General features: G+C 38.7%; 2 protein-coding genes across 4 annotated transcripts in view; both read right to left on the reverse strand.

The window, feature by feature from the left end:
- Positions 1–7,446, reverse strand: part of dpysl3 (dihydropyrimidinase like 3) — a 41,263-nt gene extending 33,817 nt beyond the window's left edge. The window contains exon 1 of one of the 2 annotated variants that reach the window (XM_067608524.1): positions 7,064–7,446. In XM_067608524.1, coding sequence (XP_067464625.1) covers positions 7,064–7,408 — 345 coding nt within the window. In that variant the 5' untranslated portion in view covers positions 7,409–7,446. The remainder of the gene's footprint in view (positions 1–7,063) is intronic. The other variant, XM_067608523.1, reaches the window with a different exon arrangement.
- Positions 7,447–13,024: 5,578 nt separating this feature from the next.
- jakmip2 (janus kinase and microtubule interacting protein 2) overlaps positions 13,025–21,797 on the reverse strand; it is a 29,029-nt gene continuing 20,256 nt past the window's right edge. Inside the window, exons 15-24 of one of the 2 annotated variants that reach the window (XM_067608527.1) lie at positions 20,173–20,274; positions 19,761–19,814; positions 19,607–19,672; positions 19,430–19,498; positions 18,590–18,667; positions 18,190–18,240; positions 17,638–17,790; positions 17,422–17,487; positions 17,035–17,111; positions 15,262–15,392 (exon numbers count right to left, since the gene is read on the reverse strand). In XM_067608527.1, coding sequence (XP_067464628.1) covers positions 17,061–17,111; positions 17,422–17,487; positions 17,638–17,790; positions 18,190–18,240; positions 18,590–18,667; positions 19,430–19,498; positions 19,607–19,672; positions 19,761–19,814; positions 20,173–20,274 — 690 coding nt within the window. In that variant the 3' untranslated portion in view covers positions 15,262–15,392; positions 17,035–17,060. Of the gene's footprint in view, positions 15,393–17,034; positions 17,112–17,421; positions 17,488–17,637; positions 17,791–18,189; positions 18,241–18,589; positions 18,668–19,429; positions 19,499–19,606; positions 19,673–19,760; positions 19,815–20,172; positions 20,275–21,797 lie in introns of both variants that reach the window. The other variant, XM_067608526.1, reaches the window with a different exon arrangement.

Here is a 21,797-nt window from a genome sequence, read left to right on the forward strand (position 1 = left end):
GGTGAAAGTAGAGGGCCAGCAATGACTGACTGATTGATATATTTATTGAAAGAGAAGATATAACACTCCCTTTAATCCCTACAGGATAGAAATCACCATCATTAAACTCATTATTGTCATTATTATTATTACAATTAGTGACATTTATTCAGAGGAGATGGAATTCACTCTGCTAGAATCCTAATTCTCAGGTACATGCTGAATGAATAGACTTTGAACATTTTGCCTAATTACAAATTAACTAACTGGCAAACTAGTGTGAAGTTGTAAAGTTTAATTTTCAAAAACACTGTAATACACAATGAAACACCAAAGTAGGCGTATGGGTTACATTTTCTATAATCATGTCATTTGCAAGTTTCTTCAAAATTTCAAGTGTTGAATGAAAAAATAAGTAATTTCAGCCATTTTAAACACCTTCAAATGGCTTATTTTCTAAGTGCAAGTAAATCTAACTAGATAAAATGTACATACATGTGATCCTGGATAAATTCAGGATCAAATATTTGGTTTAAATTAAAACATTATGTCGAAACATTAAATCCAAGTGTAAATCTTCACTAATGATTACCTACAGATTTGATATTTTGTTTTTCTGAGCACAGAGGAGGGGGGCAAAATGGAGTAGCAGCTGTCACAGAGCCTGTCCACCACATTACACACCCCACATGTCTACTCATCCCACACACACACACACATACACACACATGCAGAGAGACCCTCTCCCTCTCTCTGCATGTCCCCACCCAGCCATGTGTCTCTATTGTTCGGACCTAAAGTGGATCCCCCTCCACTCCACTAGTCGTTTTCATCCACCACTCCCTCCTCAGCACTAATGCACCCATAATGAGGCTTTGAGAATGACATGCATGTGAGAGCAGGCACGTGACTGAGGGTGTGCCTGTTTATGTGCGTCTATACTACTATTATAAACTGTAAAATTGTACTTTCATTCGGTACATATTTTTCATAGTTTTCAAGGAAGATATTGATTTATCGCATGCAAGATGTGAAGTGTAATGTTTAAAGGTTTTATGACAAAATGGTGGTACCCTATCTCTCTTATTAGTTTAGTTTTAGAATATTTGTAAGTTACTGTATATTTAACAAAAAAAATAATTGTGATTAATATAATTTGAGGAATATCTCATCATGCAATATGTAGATTTTGTTTAGATCTTTTAAGCCCCATAAAACAAAAAGAAATGTAGTATTTTGCTTGGTGTTTTAATCTGCAGTCATAAATTGTATATATCAGGAGGGCACACACTTTAATGATTCATATTTTGGGTATAAATTAGTAACTACTGATTGTTTTTCTCCTGCTTTTGGCATCTAGAGGACACAGCGTCTGCATGCTGACATGTCCTTTCATGGCAGTGAGGCAGGAAGGCATTACCTCAGCATTCCCCGGCCTTAGAGAATGCATCAACAACACACTTCAAGATTGCAGGCCTGCAACCTCTGCAGTCCACATTAACCAGCCGACACTGACAGACAAACCAGGGGAAGACAGATCAAGGATGCAGAAAGGACTCTGTCACGCCATCAAAGCTGCATCAGCAGACTTGGCACCTTGGTGGTCCCCAAATGACAAAGAGGGGTAACTGCAAAAATATGTACTTAAGGGATTTAATTCAATTTCTTTGGGTGAAAAATGGAACACACACACCTGACACAAGAACTGGAGAGCACTTTGGTAAAGTTGGGTGACTTGCAAGAGACAGATTTGAAAAAGAATGGTAAAAATCAAAGCCGCAGAGGCCGAGATATCCTGTCTTTTAGCACCAAAAACACTGGATCTACCATATCCCATAATGCAAGTCTTTGGACAGCCCTTGTTTGGCAGTCTCCAAGACCAAGCTGAGAATGTTTTTCTCAGCTCATATATATTTATTTATTTGACATTATATATTTAGTTTTTTATTTTATCAGAATAAATAGATATACAACTGATTTCATGTGCTGAGTAGTACTAACCACAACAAGTAAACTGACCTTTATGTGTACAGTTGGTGAAATACCCCTTTAATTTCCAGGCATTGGTGCTTTTTTTTCTCTTTGAGTGTCATTCTATGAATCTGGATTGTATAAAAAAAACAATTTACGTATACTTGTGGCCTACATGCATACACTTCACATAGATGTGCGCATATGGACAAGAGTAAATGTGATGATGTATATGTGGGCATATAATGTATGTGTGGGTAAGTGTATAAAGTGCTTCTCCCAGTCTGACTGCCACCCTGCAGGATAACAAAGAGGGTGGTCCTTCCCAAACCAGCTCCCCTGGACATCTGGTTAACCACTCCCCATTCTTCACTCCACTACAGCATCTGATTGCACTAATTATCACCAGACAGGAGAGAACCAATCAAACCTATAATTATGATCAATATTGTTTTTATTACTACAACATCAACACAACCTGAAGGGGCATCTCAGTGCAAAAATACTGTGTTTTTTCTTATCGAATATTGTGATTATTTTACCATAATCATGATAATGAAAGGACTATAACAATGATTTTAACTTTTACATTTATCATCTGCTTGCATAAGAAGGTTCATGTTAGGCTACAGTAGCATCCGCAATGTACTAGACAATGTCGGAAGAGTAAGTATGTTCTGTCTGTGCTGTCAGTCTGATTTCTTCAAACAGCTTACAAACAAAGCAAACACATACACACACACACATACGCACACACACACACACATACACATACACACACACACACACACACACACACACACACACACACACACACACACACACACACAGCCTACTCCCTTGATTTCTGCTGAATCATCTGGTCATTCAGGAGGTGCAGTGTTGCAGTTCAGTCTCAGGCCAAAAGGGGGAAAACTGGCTGTCTGCTGTACTGAAGATGCCCACATTGTCCACATATGTACATGCTTAGAGGAAACACTTTATTGTATACAACACTGTGATGGTAAAAGTATTACAATTTACATTTAGAATTCAGAAGAGATAAGTTAAATATATTATTGGAATGATGTGTACTGTATGGATTCAAATACAGATAGGTTAGTTAGTGCGTGCAGCAGTCAGACTGTGAATCAATAACAGCACAGGGATTACTGAGGTGTTAGTGACAAAAAGGACAAAAAAAACCCCCAAAAAACAAAACAGCACTTTATGGTTTCAGTCAGTCCAGTCCAGTAGCATTATTCTGACATCAGGTCTGTCACCCTTCTGCTGCTGCTGAGTCTCCAATGAATTAATGATGGGAGACAAGGGAGAAAGACAATTTGCCCCCCCAGCAGGAACAGACAGTCTTAGGTTTTAGCCATGTGAGTGGACTTAGATCACGCAATATTTCGGAAAAAAATAAACCTGCAGTGCGGAACTTTTATTTATAAATGAACGTCCATTACATTCAAGCCCGTGCCAAACAAGGTCACACAATGCTGATTAAACCTATCACCAGCAGATAACTCTGTCTGTATTTCACAGTATAGAGAGTTTTTAAAACTCATGTCTGGCACGACATTCCCACAATGGCCGTTTGGCCATTAATTGTGCGGCTCTTCTAGACTTTCAAAATGTTATAGGACTAAATGGATCATATTCTGATGGTGAAACGAGTCATTTCACAGAGGTTGTATGAAACTCCAAAAAGTTTATCCACTGTTTTACAGCCGCAGCAGTAGGTTATGGCCACTGGCCATCTGACGTTCTGGGACGAATCCCGGTGGGCCAGTGGGCTGTCAAAAAATATGTTTTTGGGCCGGTGGACCATCGAAACATATCCGTTTTTACTGGCCCTCTCTGTGTGCTTGTTTTTAGGGGTGCACACGAGTTTAGACAAGAATTTAATAAAGTATATGACTTCCCTCACCTCACACAAATATATGACTTCTGTCAGTTGGAGACAGTAGATTTTGCTGCCAAAATCATAAAAGCTCATATCCATGGCAGTGCTGAGCAGGTTTCTCAAGAGTAGTACAAAGTAAGTGTTGCTTTCCAAAGACGATGTTGTTGTTTCCTAATAAAATCCTAATAAAAGTGATCCAACAATCCAATTTTGATGATTACCCCATTAAATATATGACCCTAGTTACTAGACAGTGTAGTATCCTCTAAAAGAGAACAATCCATTTTGTAACGTTCTAAACTTGACTACAGCAACACAATCACTGATGCTGCTGAATCCAAACCAGAGTTGACGTCAGGTTGATGAAGTTTTATGCCTTTAAGTAGGCAATTAAATTTTATTGGATTCTATTTGACTGTAATCTATGACATATTGTATTACATCATATCATTAAATAATGTTTAACCCCTTCCTGCTACTCATAAAAATCAATTTGCTCCATTCCTGCATTGTGTGAGTATGTCTGTGCATGCAAATACATCATCAGCCCTGAAATGGTTAACTAGTAATCATCCTCCCTTTGTCTAATGGCTTCTTTCTTCTCTGAGCCAAAATTGTGTCTGTGTGTGTGTGTGTGTCTGTGTGTGTGTGTGTGTGTGTGTGTGTGTGTGTGTGTGTGTGTGTGTGTGTGTGTGTGTGTGTGTGTGTGTGTGTGTGATCCAGAGAGAGGGAGGGATATGAATCATCGTTTTTGTTGCCCAGAGAGTGATCTCAGTCTGGCATTACAAGTACCAAGTTTTACTGCTGAAAAAAAAGAGTCATTTAACAGTGGATGTAGCAAATAATAATAATAATAATAATCATATTACTGATAAAGAAAAAACATGGGAACATGGAGCAGGTTATAATTCAGATTAAAAACCAATAATACAATACGGTCTACACTACAGTTTTGTAGCAGGTATGTGAGAAACTTAAAGTTCTTTGTACTCAGACATAAGGTAGGTACCATAAACATTTTAGTTAGTGTGCCTTATTGGTAAGACATGGAAATAGTATCTTCCTTGCATATTACTCTTCCTGTTCCATATACCTTTTTTCCAAAAAATCAAAATCACTCTTGATTTTATTTATAAAAGACTGAAAAACATGTATTTTCCAGGAATAAGGAAATAGAATTCAGGATAAATCATAAAGTTTTTGCCTTTGTCATTGCTGTTCTAATGTCAGCATTTGGTTGTTGGAAGATGACATAGACTAAACATGTGTTTCATTTTGCTCTGTTTCCATGGTGCAGAAACTTTCAAACCCATTCTCTCTGTTTCTCTCTGTCTAAATGGTGCCACATGTTGCTCTTTGAGGACACCTATGACAACAAAGCTTTCCTGATGTTTGCTGTGCACATTGAGAATAATGAAAAAAGGTTTGGGAGGAATGCTCAAACCCTTTCTTTTTTGAAGTCATAAGTGTAATAAAGTTTTGCTGGAGTTTTGACCCCTTCAAACGTCTTCCCTTCTCCATGCACCTTGGAAGAAGGTGAAGTTGTGCCAGAAACCCCTACTCTCAAAGTCTTGAACAGGTCACCACACTTTAATGGACCACAATGAACTTTGTTGGTTTAGATAATGGGCCTCTGTTACTACTAAAACTAGTGTTGCTTCCACTGTTTGCACTATAAGTAGCACACCCTAGCAACCATGCTGTTCCCTCTGTACAGCCACAACCACTATAACAATGAGCTCATGTGCAATGGTAACTAGGTAGCAACCATACAAAATCTCTAGAAACTATCAAAAACACTCACTCAGTACACCATAGAAACCACTACACAACCACTCAGTAATACGCAAATCCAGAGCACTCTATCAACCACCTAGTACTTCCATAGCAACCACTCAGAGCACCCTAGCAACCACCCTGAATATGGTAGCAACCTCTTATTCATCCATCCAGCTGAGTCCTCTACGAACTTTTATGCCATTAAAACTAAGTGTGCTATGCTGGGAAACAAGAAAAAGAGGAGTTCTGCAACAGAAGAGCACATATAGACGTTTACTTTTTGGTGTAAATATACCGCAGTTTTTTTTTCTGAGTTGCATTTGATGTGTATTCCATGTCTAATCTGTGTGGTTTAAGATAATATCACTAACCTTGTCATACTATTATAATACCTCTCAGTACTTTCTGTCTAATATACAGTATATCACTGACTTGTATTTTGGCTTGTTTTGATGAACTATACACAAAAAATAGCAGATCAATGTGTTACTAAATGTGTGGGCATGGTCTGTGGTTTCATTTAATCAGGAGTCAGGTCTTCAGTCGCCCAGACCTGAAGCAATGAAAGAACTTTTCATTTGTCCAGTCTTGAGTCATGCCCTGTGGCCATGTTTGCTTGTGCCTTTTTTCAAATTTTATTGTCTTGACGAATTTGTCTTGTTTTCCTGCAGTATTCCTCAAAGGTTTAAGAATTATACTAGCCAAACAAATGTTCGTAAATGTTTGCTGTGTATGGTAAGTCCGCCTCATTTCCCCGGCTTTTTTAACAGGTACTCTGTTGGTGTATTTTCTCCACATATGCTTTTAAGACTAATTTTATTTGTTGCAAAATCAAATTTGCCAATAAAATCCTAACTCCATTCATGGCTACTCATTATTTGCTTTGGGGTTCTATGACTGCACAATATACTGAATATATGTTAAGTTAAAGTATCTATTCTGCAATGCTTTTAAATTCTCTCTGCAATTTCTTTAGTTGATTTCTTCCAGTTATTTTATATAGGAATGTAATAGAATGACGCATAAAATCAGCAATTTAGAGTCTCATCCACATTTTCAGCCCCCAAATGCACTTGGCATAAATCCAGCCTCTCTGAGCTTTGAAGGGGTAGATGAAGGGCAGCTTTTAAATTTTATTCAGGTGTGGCCCACAGCTTGACAACACCATTGTCAATGTGGGCATTCAGGAGTCAGTTGACTGTACTCATTGTTTACAATTTCAAAAGGTTATAAGCCTGTATAGTTTGCCTCTACATCTCACAAAGCTTATTTCATGATCAAATATTGTTGTCTTACAATAATAATTGAATATTTAGCTCCTTTAAAAAACAAAGAGGATACAAGAAGTAAAAAAAAGGTGAAAGTAGTGACACACATCGTGGGAAACACTCCTGTCATTCACACATGCTGCAGCTCACATTGTCAGTCACACAAAAGTTACCTTACCTTCACGTCTCCCATGTTTTGCAACACTTCTTTACCGCCGCTGGCTCTGATCTCCAGCTGAGGTGAGTCTAGACCTCTTTTCTCTCCGGAGCAGCTCTTGTTGTCATACGCCGGGTTCCTCGCATCAAAACCGGTCTCCCGTTTGGCTGTCCTCGGGGTGCGGGAGCCCCTCTGCCCGACGCTCAGGGCATCAAAGTCTATGGTTTTACTTTCAAATGCGCCCTCCACGTTGCAAAACAAGCCGCCGTATTTCTGCCTGGGCACCTGGTCGGCTGTGCCGGGTCGGGCGAGATAAACCGGCAAGTCGTCTTCTGCCATGTCCCAGTTTCCCCTGCGCTCTGCCATGGTGGAGCCCTGCAAGAGTGACCGAGGAAGAAGTGAAACTAGTGCTGAAGTGGTGTGTGCCTGTTTGTGTGTGTGTGAGTGTGTGGCACTGTGGGGCTGCCAGAGCAGACAGGCAGGCAAGAGTTCAGTTAAAGCCAGAGGTGGCACTGTAGTGGTGCCTGATACACGGCCAGGTAGCATATAATTTACACACAGATCATGAGTGCTTGAGTTTGTGGTTTTAATTAGTCATTGAAAACAAAAATCCACTGCAGTAGAGGGATCAATGAACCCGTAAATTTCATTTGGAAATATTTGGTTAAAGGGTACCAGTCTCTATTTATGTAAACTTACATATTTTCGCTGTTTACCTACCTTTCCTTTCTGAAGCAGAATTTTTAAATGAGCTAAGAGTCAAAATAGGTATATTGACACTTGAAGATGTCGATATTCAGCAGTTTCAGTAGTCGGCGCACTAATATTTTGGCCACAGGTGTGCTTTCAGCAGGAGGCAGGAGCTGTCCACTCGGTCGCTGTCCTTTCAGCACCACTTAAGACACTTGATAATGTATGTACACCTGCGCTCTCCATTCATACCCCTTGGCTAGGCTGAAACATTCGGACTCAAAGTATAGTCTAAAGCTGATGTTGCCTCAAGTGCCTGTCTGCTTTGCCTTCAACCGCCGACACCCCGGGGTGATTACTTGCGCCAGCACAAATGAGACAGGATCGTGTCAGCAGCAAAGCAGCTTTCAGGCAGCAGGTCCTCAAACTGAGAGAATGCTGAGTCGAGATGGCAGGAATGCAATTATGTAACGTCCACATATATCAGCTTGTTTCAAAAGTTAAAGTAGGGGTCAGGTCAAAATCGGTTTTGTAGGCCTTGTCCTCTTCTTTTTTCCTCCAAAAAGTTACTATACTAACTTTTCAGACAGCACTGACAAAACTAAAAGCAAGGGAAGAAATGTGGCATGGCACTTAATTTCACCCCTGTTTAAATCAACCAGAATATCCACAAATGAGTCTCAAAATTCAGAATTAAATTCTTATTCATCGCCTGTTTTATCCACTATTGATATTCATTAAAAGTGGAAAGAATAATGACAGTTCAGTCCTGTAACAGTACTGGTACTGGCACTGGTACTGTGTAAGGATGGCTTTGATATCACTGTGAGGTGAAAGGCTTCATCAACTGGATTAGAAATAACACGGCTGCCTCAAAAATCCCATTGAAGTGCTAAGCATATGAGAAAGAAAGAGGAAGAGCATACAGAGACTGAGACAGAGCCCCCAAGGTCAGTTACACTGTAGGCTACAGTGAAATCAAACAGGGCACATGTTCAGGTCTCATCTGACAGGTTGTCATCACTGAAATGACACCTTGGCTGGTTGTCAAGCCACTTCATGGGGGCACTGCACTCATGTCAGCTTCCAGTGTTTTCCTACAGTGCACACTCTTGCAGAAGTTTTGCAACCAAACTTAAATTTGTGAAAGACTGAGCCTGATGATGAAGATTTAAAAATATATTTATAAGCCTGCAGAATAGAAAATGTAACTAGCAACATGCAGCATTTGAACATCCCTTTTAAACTGCAAATACATACAATATATGCAAGCATGATGGATTTGTAATGCTAGAAATAAATGTAGTATTGTGCAGATTATAAAACTGAAAATCAGACAGTTGTATCTAACCATACATGTGTTTTTTTCTTTAACAACAGCTGACATCACCTATATTTGCAGAACCTTTTTTACTGGCACTTGGAGAAAGCCATAAGTTAACATGTATGGGAGGGGGAAAGAATGGTCAAGCACTATATTCTAAAAAGATGGCTTAGTGGAGATTTTTTCAGGGGACTGAAGCTAAGTAAAATATGATAAGTAGCTCTATTTCCACACATTCCTGGCTGAATACCACTGTCGCAGTTCCTGTGGCTCTGTTGGCATGGAGCACAGCAACTTGTCAGGCCAGCAGAAATTTCCCCTCACATGAATGTGATTAAAGCATCAAGGTTTGTGGAGATGCCAGGAGCCAACTAATATTTCTTGCTTCAGTAATTCTATGGTGGCTTACTCCGAGTGTCTCTGTCTGTCCTGCCCTATTTTCTGTCTCTCCAGTATGTTACTTCTTTAGACTGTAAATAATGCTGAGAGAAGGGGGACAAAACTAAATAAAACTGACAGCATTCTTTAGATTTTCAGCCATGCAATGGCTTTGTGTTTTGGCTGACCACACGTTTACATGCTGACACCAACCGGTTCTGATGACCTGAAAAGAATTAAATATTATGTAAGCAAACAAGGACAGTGCTCAAAGGCGGAGATGTTTGTCTTAAACTGTACCCTGTTTTACTGTGGTCGAGACAGAGCAGACTGACTGGGAGGCAGTGTAGCCATCAGCTCACACTGTCTGGCTTGCAATGTCAGTAATGTCAGGATAGCTTCAAACCAAAATAACAAAACAAGTTGTTTATTCCATTTGGGTGCAGCACTATTTTTCCATGCTTCAGTGTCAAAGTGAAAACCCTCTGATGACATAAATTTTTATTTAAATCGATAATATTTTCCAACAAATACACCACACAGTAACATAAAACTTGGCATTTCAGTTTTTGAATAACGTACTCAATTTGGTGATAAGCACAAATCCCAGCCTGGCACTTGGTCAAGAAGATGACTAACAGGATATTGCTCTGACGTAATGAGGTTTTTAAAGCAATGACAATAGCAATACTGGAACAAAGCAGGAGACTATCCTCCATCTTAGTATTAAAATGGATGTAAGGTAGGCCAGCTAGTAAAATGTATGTCCCCCTTAAAACAATAGCTCTCACGTTGCCAGTGGCTTACTGTAATTGCATGTTCATTCAGGCATGATGGAGGGATGTTTGGTTGGTAGGACAGAGTTTGGCAAATTCATGCCCAGTGGTCTTCATGGATTTGGCACAAAAGGCCTTACAGCAAATGAGGCACTTTAAAGAAGTGGGTAAGTGGGCCACCGTTCCACAGGCAAGTCAATAGGAGTTAATTCAAACAGCAAACTATAACCACATGAGGTCTGACAAGTGGGTTCTGCATTGGCTCACCTTGATTCAAGAAACTAAATACATAAAAAACTGCAACATGACAGGTTTTATTGTGACCAAGAGACTTTGTTGCATGTAATGCCCCTTTATCTCTCACCTTTTTAAATTTTTCTCTCTACACTGCCGCCTGTCAAAAAGGCTTAATACCACAAAAAATGTAATTTTATTGTATATTTCTAGAATTTACCAACTACAAACTCGCTTCATTACAGCAGCATGGAGCAACAGAGCGGTAGCCCACAGTCACCAGCAGCAGTCGACTTTTTGGCAACATGCACAGGATGATCAGCAGAAAAAAAAAAGACAAAGGTTTATGTGTAAGACCTACATTTGGATACTTATGTGAATGCCCATCTGCCTGATGTAGCTACATAAACAAGGAATGACAAACTGAGGACAAAGCTACAATGCTAACACACCTCAGCTTTGCACTATACCTCACAATGCCCTATGCAATGCACTTTCTTACTAGTCATAGATTTAATTCTTAATAAGTCATTGAATCAGTTTTGCTCTTTTAAAAGGACTTGAACACTGTGCATTGCAATTTGGCAATTTTGTAAATTCCTTGAATCCTTTGCTAACTAGTTGTCAAAGTGAATCTTCACTTTCACTGGAGATGAAAACCAACAAATCAATTACCAGTCTCTGTTTAATAGGAGTATGAGCCATGAAGTCAGTGTTGCTAAGCAGCTGAACACAGCAGACTGGGCAGCTGCATCCGCCTGAGCTGGTTTGCCTGCTGACCAGCTGCTGCTGAAATAAGGTTAAAGAGCCTAAGAGGATGTACTGTCAGGCATTTCAATCTTGTATCTCTTAGAGGGGGCTTCAAGTCATCCAGAATGGCCCATAATTAAAATATGGGCTTTCAACCGTCCACTCTTTTCTGAGTTCAAATAGTTTTTTGCTGGAAAAGCCTCACCAGTACATTTTCTGCAGAGTAAGCTGTTTCTGTTTCCACACAAGAAATACTGTATGTCATCAAGGATTATGTGTTCAGGAATCAAGAAATATGCAGAATTAACTGTAGATTGTCAAGAAAGAAAAAATAACATATACTAACTCCTTTCATGCAGCTTTTGTTCCATTTAAAACTTTATTTCCCCTATAAATGATCAGTTTTAGAAGGCAGTGCACTAACCTTTGACAGTGACCTCTATGTAAGTGGTGAGAGGAGAACAGATAAGAGTGCGTTTATGACAGACATCCTTTGGCAGAGCTGGTCTAAAATGAAGCAAAACCTGGCTTGAACTCCTGTTCTTGTCTGGCTTGGCAGGGACAGTCACAACTAAAGTGAAAAGACAGACTGTTATCCTGGACTGACTCTGTTCTGTGTTCTTTACAGCTGGTAAAAAAAAAAAAACTGTGGGAAAGCCCAGTGTTTAACAAGCTTATGAGACAACTGTAACTTTCATTGCTTCAGTGCAGAGAAGTTTTATAGTATCATTCTGGTAATATACTACAAGTCTTAAAACTGGTTCATAACACCAAGCAAATTTATGAAAAACTGTTAAATATCACAGATAAATAATGTCTTTTGCAATAAACATACTGTATGTGGTTCTTGAAGAATATTATTGACCTGTAACAGCACAGGGTGTACACTAGCTACCCCTGATATATTTGTCCATTGATTATGGAGTGAAACATGTGCAGAGCAACACCAGCCACAGCTCAAAGCCTATTTCCCTCTCTGTGACATGAACAGCAAGCAGAGCAATAAGTTAACATGCTCGATTAGAACTGCATCAGGCAGGACAACTCATGACAGCTGCTGACTGAAGTCAGCATTAAACTAGATACACAGAGAAAAAAGCCAGATTAAATAACAGTGGTGAATGAATGAAAGATCATTCTTGACCTTGAAAACAGTAGTAGACAAAATAATCTCACCACAATGTCCATTTAGCAGCTATCCTGCATATTTTAATTGTATCACATGATCTTCTTCAGCAGCACTGTAAATCAACTGAAAGCTCCAGGAAAATGAATATGTTGTCAACTGTCAAAGAAACCATAAGAATGATGGAAACAGCAGCTGACAAAACAAATCCATTTCTCTGAGCACTTTATATTGACTGAGAGCTCCAGAACAACTACTAAACGGATTGTGTGGTGAGTTGTTTGTCAAAACAAAAAGATAACAAATAGGACTCAAGTAATAAGTATAAACGAAATTTCTTCATATTGTATCTTACTAATTTTAAACAAAATGTTTTAAAGTCAGTCAAAATGGATAAAATATAATTCTTTAAAGAGTAAATTGTACATGTGACAAAGAAAGATATAAGAAAAAAATCTGTGAAAATGTCTTGTGGCAGCCATTACTCTTTAACTTTGAATGCAGAGAAGACTCAAATTTATTGAATTTGGAATTATGGAATTGAAAACTGTGTGAACTTACTGTGGAGTTGGGATGTAGAAAGGAGTGGGAGGTTTGGAAGAAAATTAACATTGAAGAAACTATCAGACGCTTTAAAATGCTCACCTTCAACATAAAAACCCCTTATCAAAAGATGTGAAAAGAAGACAATTTATCCTTCAAGGTCAAAGGCCATGAAATTTTTATTTTTTACAGCATTACTCGTTTTTCTGTTTATTTAATAATCTAGACGAAAGTAGGAGGGGTTAAATTCTCGTTGGAAGACAGACGGGGGTAAAGATAAAAAAAAAGATCCTCTGTGAAATAAAAACAAAAAAAATATACATTACATTACATGATAATATCAACCGCCTGAAAAAATAATTGTTAAAAAGGAACATACAAGCGAAAAAAGGGGGAAAGTGCATTTAAGGCAACTGCTAGTTAGCTGAGTTTGCACAAAAATAGTCTCAGTCATTCCCCTCGGTAAGTTAAAGTGAATGAAGTGGGTCGTAGTTACTGTTGGCTATGTAATGTGACGCTGGAGAGAGGCTAGACCTGTGAATGGAGCCAGAGGGATGGTCTGATGGCAGATACATTAGCTCAGGTACACAGGGAACAAGCACGGTCAGCTAGTAAATATTGCAGGGACTGGGCAGAGTTAGCTTGACAGGAGAGACGTAGAGTAGGTGTAGTGTTCCATTAACTTTCTCCTGTTTCATTTGGTGGAAGTAATAGCCTAAATAGTGTTTAGTAAAAGAGGGCCGTTAGTATCAAAGAAGTTTTGGTTAGTACAAAAGAAGGGTAGAGAGAGAACCTACAGTATTCTTGAGAGAGAAATGGGGGAAGTTGTTTTTTTTCTGTCTTTTCAGTCATATGAATTTAGCTTTTGCCCATTTTTTGTGTGATAAGAAATTACTGATGACATAACTGTTAGATCTGAATTGAAACCAACCAGGTAGACTTTGCAAGGTAGTCTGAAAATATTTACAGTTTTGTTAAAAGTTCATGTAACTTTAAAGGGTGAGTAGTCGAAACTTGTTCAGGTGAAACCAGCACCCCCTGCTGGTCAACCAGAGCAATACATTTTCAACAGAAAGAATAAGGAACATACTGTAGGTGATAAGGAGGGCAGACAGAGGAAGGGGAGGCAAATATTCTGTTATTCCACATTCATATTCCAATGATTTTTCAGTTATAATTTCCAAGGAAATAAAGTTCATCTTTGCAGCTGTCACTACAATATATCAGAGCAATTTATACCCCATTTGAGTCATCCATAAACTGCCAAGTACATCAACTGTTCGAGCTGCTTCAGAGAGTTAAAAGAAAACGGCAACTATTCACAGAAATATAAGGGGGAGACTACATGAAATAATTCAGACACATGTACATATCAACAAATGTGTATATATTACAGTACAGAATTAGGATGTTTTCTCAGTGGAAATCTTGGGACACAGTATCTGAGTGGTGGGAGCTGTAAAAAAGAAACAAAGGAAGAAAAAAAAACCAAGAAAACCAGAGAGTAAAGCTCTTACAGTCTGCTGGCTTTTGAGAAAAATTAAGAAGCGGTTTGAAAATCCGTAGGTTTTTCTGTGGAGATCCAGACTGAGTGGAGCTGGATCAGAGAGCTTCATTTCACACTTGATCTTTTCTTCTTCTTTTTATCTTTCTTCACTCAAGTCTGTTATCAGTGTCCAGTGAAGTTGCGTCCTGTATCCCCGGTTCAGCTATAGTGTCTGTACACACTAGTCTCTGCAGTGTAGTTCAGGTCTTTTTTCCAGGAGAGTCCTAGCAGTCTGTGTAAGCACCATTCTGGGAACAGCGAGGGCAGGCCAGCCTGTAAGACACCATGTCCTGAGTGTTCCTTATTATAATCTGACCTGAGACCAGTCTGTTCAAATGGCCTCCGCTCTCATGGGTCCTGAGTTGGCTCGCTTCTATTCACCGAGAGGTTGCATTCGCAAAGAACGTCCTTTCAGGTTTGGAAAGGAAAGAAGAGAAAAAGAAGAGAAGCTGTGGTCTGGCGGTTTGTTTGCCTCTTTGTCTATGTGTTTTTCTGTCTGTTTATATTCCCACTGTGGCTAAATGGTGGTGAATGACATATTATTACCCTGCATGGCAGAGAGAACATTTCCCAGGCTTTGGTTTGGATTTGTCAAAGCATCTGTGTATGCATGCGTGTCGGTAAACTGTATGTAAGTACATACTGTATAGGTGTGTGTGTCTGCGTCTATTGTGAGCGTCTTTCTAAATGTGTGTCGTTGTTGCAGCTGTTTGGAGAGACGTTTAATGTCCAACACCGCTCTAAAAAATATCATCCTGGGCAGCATCCTGAGAACCCTACCCCCATTTAAAAAAACACAAAAACAAAAAGAATAAGATCTGAAGTGTGAACGTCCATGACCAACAAACGACACGTCCATCTATACTGACAGCAGTCACTGATGTTATGACATTTGCAGCCACTGCTATGCACATTGTTCCACACTTGTCCAGAAAATAAATAACACTGCAGTCACAAACAAGATCTCCAAGCTGACACACCACCTGAGAGAGAAACACAGAGAGACAGGAGTCATAGAGAATTAGAACAAAATTCGACATGCACTGAACATTTTGTTATATCTTTTTTATATCTTAATCTTAAGATATCATCTTTTTTATCTTTATGTTTGTATTTAGCAGTGTTTCAGCAAGTCTATCATTACAGTGCATTCCCCCTAAATGTTGACGTGACCTAATCCTTTTTTATTTCTCTTTTTTGTTGCTTATGTGTAATGTGAATTATCACCCAACTCTGCACTTCCTCTCAGATTTGTGGGGTATTTCAGGGTCTTGTCGCTTTGGTTTTACAGCCAAGATCTTTACTGTCTGGGTTCAACTCTCTGATCAACGTCACTTCCTGCCGAGGCAGGCAGCTGTTTTCAGTGGGAAAAAGCTCTGTACGCTTCTTACTCCGCACCAAACAGCAGCTAAAGAGCCAGATATTAGGAGTTGGTGGAGAGTTAAAAGGAGAGTGAATACTGGACTTGCATTCTCCAGGGGCCAGAAATATGACATCAAATAAATGGCAATGTTGCTCTGTGCCTCCTGCTAACATTTTAGCCATAACAACTTTATTAGGTGATAATATGTCAATGTTGTTTTTGCAGCTTGTTGTGCTGCCCCCAAGTTGCTAAAAAATCTAAAATCTATCAATGCAGGTTTAAAGGTCATTGCTGATATAACACCTAAGTTGTAACAACATTTTAATTTTCCTGCAAGACTGTTTACTGTTTTCATAATTTAAAAAACAGAGACACATAGAAACATGGGTTATGAGCTCAGAGGTGACAACAAACAACATATACAAGAAGGGGAAGAGGTGGTGATGTTGATGGCACTGTTTGCTTCCTGAGATATCAGCTACTGTACCTGGAAACCTTTCAATAAGTACGAATGATATGCTTATGTGATATTGAAGAAAATGTTGAAGGATGATTAAGTAGAAAGATTTTGAGAGTGTAAAGAGAAAGAAGGAATGACAGTTGAATATTTCTAAGTGAAGGCAAGGTGAAGCCAGTAAATGTGTAGGAGAGAGGGTGAGCAGACCAGGGTCAAATAACTGTTGCTTCTAGAAAGGACTGAGCCCCCTTGTGGTCAAAAGGTAGAGAAACATCTCAAAATGTCACCATTGTACAGTTGAGGGTCTGTAGTTTCCTTTCTGAATCCAGTAGGGATTAATGTCAAGTGAGCATTAAGTACAGTAGTATTTGGACATACAGTATATTTTGTGTATTAACCATAAAGACGAATTGCAGAGTGTCTTTTTCATTTTATATCAATGCAGCTTCTACAGTTCAATTACGACAGTTTATTTTCTATCTGTTCTTATTTGTTTTCATTTAACGGGTATGATGAATGAAATTACATTACTTTAAAATGATTAAAAAATCTAAACTTTTATTTTAAAGGCCAGAAACCCTTATCAGATAGTATTAATGTTACTAGAGAAATGCATCTTGACTGAGCGCTTGTCAAGGCCAATCCAGGCTATGTTCCCAGAGTATTCCCAGTTTTTACTTTGGCCGCTGCACTATGCCAAAACACTTAGTGTGCAGTTTCTGTTTTACTAGGAACATATTTGACCGAGGTCGACAAGAGAGAGGGTGCTGGTTTGAGCGTTCTACTCAAAGCCCGCAGGACTCACCTCTGCTACGGGACACGCCAAAGACTTCAAGGCCAAAGGATAAAGGCGAGAGAAAAGAACAAGAACAGAAACAAAAACTGGAAAGAAAGAAAGAGATGAAGAAGGGACAAAGAAAGTGAGAGAATTAGAGGAACACTTGACATACAGTGTGTTAGTAACAGCAGAAACACACAGGTTCACCGTACAAGGAAACACATACAGTATCAATAATGAAACCATACGGAATATTACTTATGTGTTCATAGGCTTTCAGCTGAAAAAATCCTCTTAATTACGGCTGCCTGTCAGCAACAGCCTTAAAGTCTTGTAAACTTGGTATCATTTCATCATGAGTTTCATGTAATTGTCGGATGTGGTCACGACAGAAAGACATTAAACATGGCCTACCTTCTCCTCCAGGTCTTTAATTTGCCTCCTCTGGATTTCTGTCTTGTCTTCAAGGTCTCGAATTCTCTGCAAACATTCAGAGAGAAAATGGTGATTAGGACAAATGCCATTTACTTTTGAAAGAGAGGGGTTAAATCTCCAGCCAACAGAGGTTTCTCACATGCAAACCTATTTTCACACAAAGTTCTATTATCAGATTCACAGACATGGACGGACCTGGTGCGCCTGGTGCAGCAGTTCCATCCTCTCCTGGAGGATCTGGCAGTCGTACTCTCGACTCTTCCTCAGCATCTGCCTCCTCAGCTTCTCCACTGCCGTCCGCAGCTCGTCCTTCTGAAGCTCATCTAGAGGCTCACCATACTTTATCACCTGCAGGAAGGAGACAGGCACCAGACAGAGTAGATACCATGAAGGTTTTTTTTAAAACCCATGGTAATATTTCTTGTCTTATTGTTCTAATGCAAATTCTTTTTCTATCTGTAGAGCTTTCTTGGAATAAGATTCATTGAAGCCTTCTAGAAATCTTCTGTTTCCTAGAGGCCTGTCTTTTCTTAATTCATGTTCATAATTTTAAAGACGCCACAGTCATAACATTTAATTTGCCAGAAATCATGTAAACAGGTCATTAAGACTCCGTGTAGATAGTGCAGATGTTTCAGATTAGTGGGATTTGCACGATCATGAGAATTCATTTTGAAAGCAAATTCATAATCATTTTTTATGAATAATAATAATAATGATAATATTATGGCTGTAATATGTAAGAACCTTGTCCTGCTGCAGGGCGTTGTATAACGTTGCTTCCAACTCCTGGATTTGCTGTCGAGGGGAGAAAAGAGGAGTTGTTATTACTTTTAATGTCATACAAACACACACAGTACTACTGTACTATACTTATGAGGACTCTGTATTGACTTACCTTCATCCCCTGAAGGCTTAAACATAACCCTATCTATAACTACTGCATACCTAAACCCAACTCTTAGCCTAATCTTTTCATGATTCTAACCACAACCCTAAAACCAAGTTTTAACCTGAAATTTAATGATAAACCTTGTGTGGACCCACATATTTGTCTCCAGATGGGAGATGACTCTCAACATTGTGATGGTGAACAGATTTTGGCTCCACAACTCGATGTATACATGGCAAACAAACACACACTTACCATGTAGGCCTGGTCCAGGGCTTGTTTTCTGTAGTCCAGCTCCTCTTCCAGATATCCTTTTTGTTTACAGAACATTTCCTGTACAGATTGTGTAGGGCAGGGTCCATGAGGAGGAAGAAAAAGGTTTTTTTAGCTACTCAGTTACAACATAATACTTAATTCAAACCAACATTTAAGCCCATGTGATTAAGCCTACAGTATAGATATGGAATTATTTAAATAATATAGATAATCCATGACCCTGTAAATGCACTATTAAATCCGATTTCAGCAACATTTTCTAAAAACTACAGTGGCCAGCTGTTTTAGGATATCATTTAGCCTTTTAAAAAAGTATATACTTGTGACCCATTTTAAGGATTTATGTCTTCAGTAGGAATCAATGGGCTCAGGACAGAAAAGTTTGTGAGTCGGACTAACACGTTGTTGCTTAGTGCTTTTCATGGGATATCAAGAGAATATCGCCAACCTTATCCTTTAACCACAAATGACAAAAATACTAAATGGAATGTTTTTTATTCTATTTTATTGTTCTTGTATTTAGAGAGATTAATTTATTATGATGATTCACTATTTAGGACTAAGTATTATACAGGTAATAACTATAAAAAGTGAGTTACCAACAAGGACCTTTTTGTTTTTGTTTGTGCAATGTGGCCTTTTTTATTACATCGTAAACTTAAAACTGGATGAAACACTCTATGGTAGTGTGCCTGATTTCCAGCATAATCTGTAGCTCTTTTGTCCTATCACATAATGTCTCCCCTGACCTAAGCTAACATTTACCGTTTCACAACCTTTAAAACATGTTTTTTCCTGTGAAAGACTGATGTCACTCACCATCTCTATTTCAAGATCCATCATCTTCTGGTGAAGAGCTGCCTCCGTCCCTTCAATCTGTTGAATCCACTAGAGGGAAACAAACAGCAAAACATGAATCTGTGCAGCACAAACAAGTCTGTATGTAAGTGGATATGACTGTTATCCAAGGAACCATGATGTAGTCTCCAAACTTACCTTTTCTGCTAGTGACAAAACAGTGCTAGCCTGAATAATGGCCACTTGCTCCTCATTCCTTAAGTTCTATACAAAAGGAAAAAAAAATACTTTCATGAATAATGTTCCTGTATTAAGCATCATATGTTGATATGTTGAATTACACATGAGTTACCCCGTTGTCTCCCAGGATATCTAGAAGTTTGATGAGATCTGGTATGCACACATCCTGTCAAGAAAACAGAATAAAAACCTGTCAGGAGCGTCACATAAACCATTTACCTTCTGCTTTTACTTTTAATCAAGACTCTTTTCCACTTATTACATGTTATGAGTTTGCAATCTTGTGATTGGAACTCCACATGCAGTCATCTCATACGAAGACGGCAGGTGGTGTTATTCTTTTAAGAGTGATATAAAGATAAAGGTCGTTAAAATGAAAAACGTGTAAAAGGGATATAGAAACATGCAACATCTCAATTTATGGCACATGTACTGCACTGCACTGGGATACCTGGCCAGAAAAGATACTTTATGAGTATTTTTTTAATAAAATGATAAAACAGAGACTTTATTCTTCTGCATACCTTGACACCCTCCTTCATACAGTAAATCTGCAGTGCACTGACTCCCTCAGAGAAGGGATGTATCCTCAGGTGGTTGAATGGAGGAGACTTCCTCTCACGCTCCTACAACAGATATACACATTTCATTATGCCAAAAACATGTGTAACTGTCTGTTTTGCTTCTGTATTCAAATCAGACCTGGATGAAACTGTACTTTCACTTTTACTGGCTTGTTTTAGACTGTTATCTGCAGAAAAATTACTTTTTTTTTAATCAAACTGCATAAATGAATATTTACATTCAGAGCCACGCAAGATTTTTCATGACATTCTTATAGGTTACCAAAATAACTACTTTAGCACTGATGAAATGAAAGGAAATATCAACCTGAGATTCTCTTTTTCTGACATTAACCTCATTTAGCTCTTGCTGTATTGACCCTTCTGCTCTTTTTCAACAACCACTAACTGCTGATAATCCTTCACATTACTGCTGTCAAACTAGTCCCAAAATTCTCTGATTCAGTCCATCATTGTTTCCACTGATGTCACTTCTTTATTTTTTTCATTGATGATGATTTAGTGTCAGTCATTGGTGCTCTTTGCTTTGTTTAGCCACGAAAATGCCAACCACTATTCTAGACAAATGGCATCACCAAGTACAGATACCACCCTGGTTACAGCCTTTTACCACTGAGGTCAGACACTGAATTTTTCTTTTCCCCAAGCAGCCTGAAGAGTACTGAATGAGGATAATTATACCTCTGCACAATTGCACAGACTCTTTTTTAACAGTATTTGCACAAATACATGTACCTTGATCTGTGTCCACTTTAAAAAACCTCAAGCTTGTATGCAACAGAAAACATTTCACTACTGTCATTTAGGGAATGTATTTGATTTCTATGTGAGAAATAAAAACCTTGAACCTAAAAGCTTTTAATTTAAATTAAGGTTAAATCACTGTAATGTTTTAAAAGTACACCTTAGTACTTTGATGAGTACATCGACAGTAAAGTGATGCCTTCTCCTTTGTACTCACTAGGTGGCAGCTTTGGCCCTCACAAGCATGTGTTAGTATCTGCACTGCAGCACAGCCAGAACACAAAGACCACTGTCAGCTAGTTATCATCATGACTGACAGGCTAGTGGGCTGCCTGTCTTTACAGCTGAGTGGATGACTTGACAGGCAAGATTAACATAGAAATCTGTCCTTTAGTGATTCATCAGTTAGCACACTGAGTTTAGTTTAGTTCCTCTGACCTTCATTTGAAGTGGAAATTGATTTATTAAAACAGCAAAACAAGTGCCACACTGTATAGTTTTTTAAATCTCAATAGTCTTTACATCTTCCAACTTTATGTCATGGCTCCGCATCTGTACCTTTACAAAAATATATTATTTCTGAGAGACTGATCTCCAGGAAACCAGACTATGAGATCACTGTAGCCAGGGAATAGCTCTGTCAAAACTGCAACAACAGCTGTTTTTTTTCCGTCAAAAAGTGGCCAAGATCTGATTTGCAACGGAATATCAAATCTTGGCTTAATTTATTTTATACTGTACTTTGTTATTACATAACAGACATAAATAATAGCATGAAAAACAATTTGGATGGCAATAAACACCGGTAAAATGTGAGACTT

Source organism: Thunnus thynnus, chromosome 13, assembly GCF_963924715.1.
Source record: "Thunnus thynnus chromosome 13, fThuThy2.1, whole genome shotgun sequence".
Taxonomy (NCBI): Eukaryota; Metazoa; Chordata; class Actinopteri; order Scombriformes; family Scombridae; genus Thunnus; species Thunnus thynnus.